This window comes from Dreissena polymorpha, chromosome 8, assembly GCF_020536995.1.
Source record: "Dreissena polymorpha isolate Duluth1 chromosome 8, UMN_Dpol_1.0, whole genome shotgun sequence".
Classification (NCBI taxonomy): Eukaryota; Metazoa; Mollusca; class Bivalvia; order Myida; family Dreissenidae; genus Dreissena; species Dreissena polymorpha.
The window spans coordinates 40,598,355-40,608,912 of NC_068362.1; the positions used below are offsets into that span (position 1 = coordinate 40,598,355).

The following is a 10,558-nucleotide window of genomic DNA, read 5'->3' on the forward strand; positions in this document are numbered from 1 at the left end:
TTTAATATGGTGACTGCAAATTTTCTTTATATTAAGTTATCATTACCATTTTCATCATACTTTCTATGCTTTCAGAACTTCCAAAAAGCATGTTGTTTTTATTTTGTCTTAGTTATTTCTATGAAATAATAAGGATGATAAAAAGTGCACACAAAACTCGACCCGTGCGCTATGACACACACTTTATAAAGTTGAATGGCGTGCGTTCATTTCAAACTTGCGATTGATTTTCAAAAATGAATTGCGTGTTGAATTATGCAATAGCGAACATCTTCAGTGCCTTCAGCGCTTTGATTAAACGGTAGGGTGTAGATTTTGGGTAAAACCATTCACTGCCACGCGTCATTTGGTTGTACTCTGACTTCATCATTTCAACTTCCGAAACGAGCCGGTAGAATGTCAGCGAAGGCAGCAAAACAGAAGAATTTAACAAAAGAGGAGGAATTACTTCTCCAGGATTTTAGTAGAAATGTTTCTACAAAGTCTTCTGCACTGTTCTACGGGAATGCACTGATCGTGTCGGCTATACCGATCTGTAAGTTCTTTTTTGTGAGTTGTTTACCTGCCACGTCGCCAAGTGGGTGGGGTAAAGCTTAATGAAGCATATTGACTATCATAACGTTTAAAACACTTTAGCTTGTTTTGTTTTAGGAATACAATTTAAGAGTTATTTTATTAGATCTTTGCATTAGTAGTATTTATATAGTTTATAGAATTTTAAGCATTTTCTTGTCTTTAGCCTAGGACTGAAATTACATATCAATAAGATTACAATTATCTGGACAATTTTTGTGTGTGCGCATTAACTATCCAACAAGGTTACTACTAACTTATCGTCCTTTTATTAATGTATTTCATAACGCAATGCTACAAAACCAATTTACAAAATATTGGCAAATTCTACAATCTACCTATTGTGTAGTCCAAATTTTTGACGCTCTTAAATATTAAGCTACTTTTTATATGGGTAATATTTGGAGCGTACAAAGGGTGAAAGACCAATTATATGGTGGGAATTTTTGTTCTTTGTCTATATTGTTGCGCAAGGATTTTGTGCGCAACATTCAAGCCCCGATATAAGACACTTAATAACAACGGATTGTAATAATATTTACATACCTGTGTAGATAATTCATTTCTCGATAATGTTCCGTAAAAATTATGTAATGACACTTTGAATTTTGCACGCCTGAGCAATTTAAATCCAACCACTATTCAATTGTTCAATATCTCTCGATTCGCTCGCTGTGTAGATATAAATCGATAACACGACCTCGATGTAAAGCATCTGGTTTAAAGTGGAAGAATAAACAGCGTAAAATACAGTTGCGTTCGTCTGTTGTGGTGCAGCGCGTTACATAGTAAACCGATGTTATACTTTTCTGGATTAATTTAGCATTGTTTTTTTCTAAATTGACAATTAACAAGTTCTGAAATAAAGTACATCTTTTATTTTTATACTGTACATAAATAATATTGATACAGATCGTACAGTATACCGTCCTTTGTAACGTAGAATGTAAGTACATAAAACAACACAGACAGAGGTAAGAAAAAGACATGCATAAACACTTCCTAAATTTTAGAACAGTGAATAGAAACTGCACCATATCTGTTTTGAACATATGCTTATTAAATCGACAAAGATTAGCATACTAGATCTAGTTAGGTAAAAGTCGGTGTTAAAAGCTCATGTTAAATAAAATTACGCGTACACGTTACACCGTAATGCCTTCTTCTGATTGGTTCATATTTAAATCAGTTTCATGACATGGCTACAGCTCAGTGATTGTTTTGCGATTTAAGCAGAAGTTTAACTGAAGAATTTATGCCTTTCTAACTTCGAATCGACGATATGTGATGTAAAAATGAACTTCTGAATTAAAACTGAACGAGTTGGTAATGTTATTTTGCAATTTTATGCAAATTGATGAAAATTTAAACTTTCTGGTTTCCACCACAAAAAAGGTCCTTCAACGATGAGACGTTCCAAAGAATTTAGCCCATATAAAAAGTATCTCTAAATTCTTTGCGCGTCTTATAAATGAGACTACCTATTGTGATAATTCACTATTTCACATCTTAAACTCTTTTTCTTTTCATCATAGTCCAACTTGTTGCCGCTCTCAAATATTAAGCTACTTTTTATATTGGTAATATTTGGAGCATACAACAGGGGAACAATTCAAACAATGTTGGAAAGTTTTCCTTCTTTGTGTACATTGTTGCACAAGAATTTTGTGCGCAACATTTAAGCTCCGATATCAGACACTTAATATCAACGGATTGCAAAAATATTTACATACCTGTGTAGATAATTCATTTCTCGATAATGTTCCGTAAAAATAATGTAATGACACTTTGAATTTTGCACGCCTGAGCAATATAAATCCAACCACTATTCAAATTTTCAATATCTCTCGATTCGCTCGCTGTCTAGATATTAATCAATAACACAGCCTCGATGTAAAGCATGTGGAAGAATAAACGGTGTAAAATACAGTTTGCGTTCGTCTATTGTGGTGCAGAGCGTTATATAGTAAACTGATGTTATTATGCTTTTCTGGATTAATTAAGCATTGTTTTTTTTCTAAAGTGACAATTAAAAAGTTCTGAAAATAAATAACAAATTTTTTTGGATACGGTACATAATTAATAGTGATACAGATCGTACAGTATACCGTCCTATGTAACGTAGAATGTAAGTACATAAAACAACACAGACAGAGGTGCGAAAAAGACATGCATAGAAAGTTGCTGAAACTTAGAAGAGTGAATACATGTAGAAACTGCTCCATATCTGTTTTGAACATATGCTTATTAAATCGACAAAGATGAGCATACTAGATCTACTTAGGTAATAGTCGGTGTTAAAAGCTCATGTTAAATAAAATTACGTGTACACATTACACCGTAATGCCTTCTTCTTATTGGTTCATATTTAAATCAGTGTCATGACATGGCGATTGTTTTGCGATTCAAGCAGAGGTTTAATTGAAGAATTTATGCCTTTCTAACTTCAATTCGAATATATTTGAGATAAAAATGGACATCTGAACTAAAACATTATGAGCTGGTAATGTATTTTGCAGTTTTACTCAAATTGATGAAAATATAAACTTTCTGGTGTCCAACACATAATTGAATTTTCCCCAATAAGACGTTCCAAAGAATTTAGCCCATATAAAAAGTATCTCTAAATTCTTTGCGCGTCTTATAAATAGGACTACTTTTCATCAGTGATTTCAGATAATGAGGCTGCAGGCACTGTGGTGCTGCATGAGTTGTAAATAGAACCATAAACATATTCAGTATGCATTCAATTGGTTGGTTTCCAATTTCAGGGTTATTTTGGAGGATTCATCAAATGGACCTGTATCAGTCTGGGATCCTGTTTGTTGTTGGTACCGTGATTTCAACGTACTTAGTTTCCTTGGCCTACAAGAATGTCAAATTTGTATTGAAACACAAGTAGGTATTTTTTCTGCCTTCCGGTTATTGGCCCTTGGCTTTTGTACATTAATATAATCTTTGCGTTCATTAATTTAAACCAAGTTGAGCCAAGCATTTAAAAAAACTTTTACTGATTGGAAGTTATTTTTCCTGCCTTGAACATATAAATCAAATGCCAAAACTTCTGTCCACTCTATTGCATTAACAAGTTGCCAAATGGACAAAATACTGTACTAAAAGAAACTGCATTTTCGCTTTGACAATTTTTATAAAGTCACAGGTAAAAAAAACTGTTGAATTAAGCTTCTCAGAATGTTCTCAATTTGTGGATGACGCTGCTTACCCAAATTTAGTAATCCATCAATTGAATGGAATTCATTACCTCCCAACATACATGATGCAGCCACAGTAGATGTTTTCAAAACCCTTACTCTTGGGGCCGTCATTGTCTCCCTTATCCACCTGTAAACACTTTCTATGTAAATAATTTTAAGCCAACACCCAACTGAGCACCTTTGTACAGTTTCACCATTTAAACAATAGTGCCAGCACAAAATCTTCTATTAAGAATGAGTTCTGTATCAGAAGAAGAAGAAGAAATATAGCATATAATTGTATTATTTAAACAGTTTGAAAGATAGTAAGAAAGGTCTTGCTGTTTTACTTATTATAAAATAATATTAAATTATTATCAAAGCTTAAGATAATATATATATATATCAGTGCCTTCCCCAGGAATTTGTTCAGGCGCCCCGGGGGTGGGTTTGGGAGGGGTGTCCCCTCCCGACGTTGATTTTTTTTTTAATTTAACGTGTCAATTCACGTTCTGTGGTGCGTTATAACTCAAAGAAAAACAGCGTAAAAAGACGTCATTTGGTGCGCTATGACTCTTAAAAAAAATCCCCCAGTCATTTAAAAATATATTTTTTTTTATTGTTTAATTGTTTTAAAACTTTTCCGCACAGATAGTAAAATCCCGACACGAACGATTCCCCAATACATCCGTTTCAACCTGACTCTATTACTGTATACTTACTATTTTTCAAGTTTCTATTTATTACCCGATAATCCCGTTTATTCCGTTTTTATCAATCTCTTTCTGGTAAATATTTACGATAAAAGCTTTCAGTTATTTCTTTAACACAAACCTTGCCATTTTTTAAGTGACTATTTATAGATTTGATGAAATATTGCCTCTGAATATGCGTCAATCCCCTGACCTGTTGTGTGCTTGTTAAAACGCTCAATACACGCCATTTGTATGCAATAGACGCGACGTTGTACATGCTGCATAATTTTCGCACTCTTTTTAATTGAGAAAAAGATTCGACACAAAATAAATTCGCACTGCTAATTTGAAGCAAAAATATTTAACGTTGCGGTAACATTTACATTCGGAAGTGTGTTTCGGATTAAAAACGCGTTAACATCTACTAACGGTAATGGGTTTCAGATTACAAATTTAATTATTCCCATTTGAGATTCCAACAAATATTAACCGTTGCGTTATAAATTCAACGATAATTTGTTTACACACTTTACGAGTCGAATAAATGTTTTGACGGAATTATGCATGAAATTCACGTTGTCCACGAGGATCACGGCCGGTTGCCATCATCAGTCATCTAACTATCAATTATCGGACGAAACATTTACAAGTGTGCGTAATTAATTCAACGAAAATTTGTTAAAGCGCATTACGTGTCGAATAAATGTCAGAAAACGAGGTGAATCAGTTCTATTAATGGACATGTTGAAATATACATGTACTGGAATTAAATAAATTGTTATCACATAATTGTAACCGCTATAATAATTAATTGTTTACCACTTGCAATTAATTTCTCGTATTAATTATGAGTCATAGGTAACACTTGTTTACAGTAAAAAGGTGTGATGATGATGCCCGAAACCGTCTTTAATGTTCTGTACTGTACTAATTACCGGTTTTATATTACTCAAATGTTACAACTACTTGCTAATCAAGCGGCAATAAACTCTTACTTCATGCCCGACGTCAATCAAAAATAATGGTTGATAGTTAACCCCGCCCTCATAAGCATTCGCGTAACATTTGGACGATGAACTTCACAGTTGGAAATCTGGAAAGTTACCAGATACATCCTTGTCAGCATTTAAATGACCGTGTAATGTGGCTAGAATAATCGATACGCGCGTCATGCTATTCTCTTATCAGTGGATTATCCATTACCCCATGTGGTGTTTATGGCGATTACTTGTGCAAGTAAGTGTTGAGTGCTCTTTTAAAACAGGGAATATTGATACACTGATAGGGAAACCTTGATTTTTTTGGACAATCTCCACTTTCTTTTACTGAAGAATACACTGATCGGAAAATTTCAAGCGCCCCGGGGACTCTGATTTCGAAATTCAAGCGCCCCGGAAAGGGGCGCTCAAATGGCCTGGGGAAGACCCTGATATATATATATATATATATATATATATATATATATATATATATATATATATATATATATATATATATATATATATATATATATATATATTTATTTATATATATATATATGCAATATCAGAAAAAAAATATCTGTATAATAAATAAATTATAATTCAATTGAACACATTAGATTTCAGTGATTTAAATAATCTCTGCATTTTGTCATGTGTGCTCTCTGTGCCAATAAAATCATTTAATTTGTGTTGTTTAAAAAAAAAAATTACTTATGTGGAAAAGAACATTTGTGGAAGTTTGATTTTGGAAAAGAAACTGAGAAATTTGCGTCAGTCATTTTGCTTAGTTTTTGCGTTCAAAACATGAATAGGTCAACCCACAAAAACAAAAGTTCCTAAAATTATAATGTTTTTTCTGTATTGTGAGTAACAGAGTATATTTATCTCTGCCTTTTAATACTGTTAAAGTAAAACTATCGGTAAAAGAATTTACTGCTGACTGCATGATTTAAGTTATTATTTTGATGACCACATTCTTCTGAAATCGAAGGGAGGCCATCTGTGACCAGGCCATTGTGTTGCAAGTGACTGATGTGTTAAATTCTGTTGGACATGCATGTTTAAACAATTGGAACACTGTCATTAATAATCATATTAATAATCTTTCATTTTTCCCAATTTCGCGCATTTTTTTCCCAATCCAAAATATAATATATATTAGCTGTAATATATAAAGCAAACTAATGCCTTTGCTTGCTGCATCAGGGTGGCCCAGAAGCGGGAGGAGGCCGTGGCCAGGGAGGTGATGAAGATGATCTCTGATGACAAGAAGATGAACAAGAAGGAGAAGGACGAGAGGTAGGCACCTTTACTAACAGACAGCTTGCATTGTATGTATGAGCAGCTCTCTAAGATATCTTGGCGCAATGCACTTTAACCCATGACCACTTATATATACACTTTGAAGTGTTTGTAGTCCCATAAACAATTTAAAACTTTAAGGCCTTTCTTACTAGATTCATGTTTTGAAAAACTTTTTATTTCTAATCCTAAGGTATGAATGAGCGGAAATCAGCATAAAACCTAAACAGACTACAAGAACTCGCAGACTGTTTGCGTTTTATGCTAGTTGCATTTAGCCATTTTTATTAACAGCTAGCTCACATTTCACATATAAGGGACAGCCGCACTCTGGCAAAACTGGGCCTAATGCTTGTGCATAAAGTGTTGTCAAAGATAAGCCTGTGCAGTCTACTCAAGCTTATCACAGACGACACTTTCTGCGTTTATGTGACTCCTCGTTTAAAGGAAAAAAATTCTAAATGAAAATCAAGTTTAGGTCGGATGAGTTATACCTGATTATATTCCTCAGGTTTCACAGACTAATCTAGGCTAGATTGAACTTTACCGGTACGCAGTTGTTTACCACTATCGACAAAGCGGAGTTTGGCCCCGATACTAAGGAAATATATAGGATAAAAAGGATTATAAGGTGTTGCGTTAGTTGTTATGTGTTAGGTGTTAACACATAACCCCCAGATTTGCCTGTGCAGTCCAAACATGGCATAATGCAGGTGCGTAACATGTCTCAGATTTGCCTGTGCAGTCCTAAACATGGCATAATACAGGTGCGTAACATGTCTCAGATTTGCCTGTGCAGTCCAAACATGGCTTAATGCAGGTGCGTAACATGTCTCAGATTTGCCTGTGCATTCCAAACATGGCTTAATGCAGATGTGTAACATGTCTCAGATTTTCCTGTGCAGTCCAAACATGGCATAATGCAGGTGTGTAACATGTCTCAGATTTGCCTGTGCAGTCCAAACATGGCTTAATGCAGGTGCGTAACATGTCTCAGATTTGCTTGTGCAGTTCAAACATGGCTTAATGCAGGTGTGTAACATGTCTCAGATTTGCTTGTGCAGTCCAAACATGGCTTAATGCAGGTGGGTAACATGTCTCAGATTTGCCTGTGCAGTCCAAACATAGCTTAATGCAGGTGTGTAACATGTCTCAGATTTTCCTGTGCAGTCCAAACATGGCATTATGCTAAGAAAAGACTTCCTTTAAATGAAAAATGTCATATAGGCGGAAAGTGTGGTCCCTGATAAGCCTGTATGGACTTGACAGGCTAATCTTGGACGTCATTTTACGGACATGCATTAAGCCCTGTAGTCCCAGAGCAAGGCTCATATGATCTGTTTTTCAGGATTCTGTGGAAGAAGAACGAAGTAGCAGACTACGAAGCCACGACGTTCTCCATCTTTTACAACAACGCATTCTACCTGGTCTTGCTGATTGTCATTTCATTTTACATTCTCCGCAACTTCAACCCAAATGTGTATCCTTACAGTGAATACATGTACTTGTACCAGTACTTGAATTAAACAAATTATGCTTGCTGTTGGAAAATGGGGTTTAATGCATGTGCATAAAGGTTTTTCCCGTATTAGCCTGCGCACTCAGTGCAGACTTAACAGAGACAACACTTTGTTACAAGATACGATTTTAATTTAGAAGAGACTTTCTTTAAACAAATAATTCCATGAAAACGAAAATAATCCTCTCTGTACAGCCTGTGCTGGCTAATCTGTGGTGATGTTTTAAGCACACGCATTAAAACCTAATTTCCCATAGAGAGGCTCATTAATTCTGTTAATGTAGTCTTAAATACCCGGGTAGTTTCTTCTGATTCTTTTCTCGTCCAGAAGTATCTGTAAGTTTGTTTAAAATGTATTCACATCTTCAAATATAGCACATTATTTGAGAACAATTTATCAATATAATTTAAATATGACTATTGTTATTTAAACTGTTATTTTTTAACACTCAAAAATATAAATTTATATAAAAGTGTTTATTCTCTTAGATACCTACATTATAAACCAGTGATAAAATGCTCTATGCACAAGTAAAGAGCTCATTTTAATCTGCCAGTTCATTATCCTTAAAGATCATTGTTAACTTTCATATTTAGCTCCCTTAACTCCGTTGTAGTAACTACGTGTTTTCAGTGGGTAGTGCAGCAGGGTTACTCGCCCTGTTCTCTACAAGCACCAAATAACAAGGGAGGCAACTCAGATATCTTCAAACCAGCATGCAGAGTTGGGGGCAGTGATGTCCCTTTGTTTTATAAGCTTAAAACACTTCTAAATGTAATATTTTTCAAAAGCATCACCAAGTTTTTTTGAGAAAAGTTAAATCAATTCAACTTGAAAGTATTAGTTACACACTTGAGTGAACATTGTCATATTTGTTTGTATGTGCAGAAATAAAGGTTTTATAAGTGTATTTCTTGGTTATTGTCGTACAAGTACACCACAGCTCATGTGTGCTTGAGGTCACTTATTGTGATTGTTTTTTGTCCATCAAAATGCGAAGTTTCATTAAAATGACAGCTCCTAAACCATTATATTGTCACGAAACTACAGGGATGATTCTTTAATGACCCGCTTTTAAAGTTGTTCCATTTCATTGCAAATATTATCATCAGAGATAACTTCAAGGGGTCTTGGTGTGGCAAAATAAGCAGTAGAAGTGAAGTTGTTATACATGAAAAGTACATACCGGTACGTGTCGCTATAAGCATGCAAACTTTTGACAATGATCCAGTGATTCAGTATTGATGTTATGTTCTTCATAGTCGTCTGAATCGTAGCTGCAAGTTACCAAGACAATGATCCAAATATTTTGAAAATGTTTCCTTCTGTGCTCATAAGTTCTTTAGTCAGGCAGCTTTTAACTCAGTGATTTATTGTCCCCTACCGGTGAAACCTGGAGGGGACTTGTGGTTTGTGCTCCCTGTGTCTCTCTGTCTGTCTGTCTCTCTGTCAGTCCGTCACGCTTTTCTGGATCCTGCGATAACTTAAAAAGTTCTTCATATTTTTTCATGAAACTTGAAACATGGATAGATGGTAATATGAAGAGTAGGCACGTCATTTCATTTTGCTCCTAAGTCAAGATTTCTGGTTGCTATGGCAACAAATAAAAAAATTATTTTTTTTACTGACAATGGTGCAGTCTCACCGGTAGGGGACAATATTGCTTGGCAATCTCTTGTTACTTAGTGTGATGTATCGCTAAATATGCTGGTCACATTCATATAGATGGGGTTGAGTAGTTACACTAAGATGCATAAACAGGGTTTGATTGTCTAGGATTTCCTGCTAGCTTGAATTGACTAACTTATTAAAAGTAGACGTTCCTGACTTTGTGACACTATTTTGATGCCACATAAATGGGAATCGAGCGGTTTCATTTGAGGTTACCGGAGTGGGGGGGGGGGGATTTCCTTGTTTACTTATTCTGTTTGTCATGCAAAATAACACAAATGTCGTTCTTTCCATCACTTCCACAATGAATGAGATGAGCTGTGGATTCACAACCTAAAGAATTCTGAACAGAGGCCAATCCAAAGAAAAGCTAAACTTACATTTAATTTGTTAGCACTTTCATGGCTATATTGTTGTAGCACTTACGCGTACGTGCATGGTTGAACATGTCCACCTATGCAAAATATAGGCAGGGCTCATGGAAGATTTTGTAAACAAAAAAACTCTACATAAATCGATAATGATTACGTGTATAATTTGTTAGCTGTAACATATCTAATTTATTTATGATTATAGTTGTCTTCAAAACTAAACAGCATTTATAACAGTTAGTATTCATC

General features: G+C 34.9%; 1 protein-coding gene across 1 annotated transcript; it reads left to right on the forward strand.

The window, feature by feature from the left end:
* Positions 1-343: 343 nt before the first annotated feature.
* LOC127843241 (translocon-associated protein subunit gamma-like) lies at positions 344-9,177 on the forward strand. The gene is made up of 5 exons (XM_052373107.1): positions 344-535; positions 3,345-3,471; positions 6,652-6,744; positions 8,096-8,227; positions 8,884-9,177. Exons 1-5 carry the CDS (start codon positions 397-399, stop codon positions 8,948-8,950), a joined length of 558 nt encoding a protein of 185 aa, XP_052229067.1. The 5' UTR covers positions 344-396; the 3' UTR covers positions 8,951-9,177.
* Positions 9,178-10,558: the final 1,381 nt, after the last annotated feature.

Coding starts and splice junctions, on each gene's coding strand:
- LOC127843241 (XM_052373107.1), top strand. CDS start 397: ATGTCAGCGAAGGCAGCAAAACAGAAGAATTTAACAAAAGAGGAGGAA. Junction 536..3,344: donor CGTGTCGGCTATACCGATCT/GTAAGTTCTTTT, acceptor TTCCAATTTCAG/GGTTATTTTGGAGGATTCAT. Junction 8,228..8,883: donor CGCAACTTCAACCCAAATGT/GTATCCTTACAG, acceptor ACTCCGTTGTAG/TAACTACGTGTTTTCAGTGG.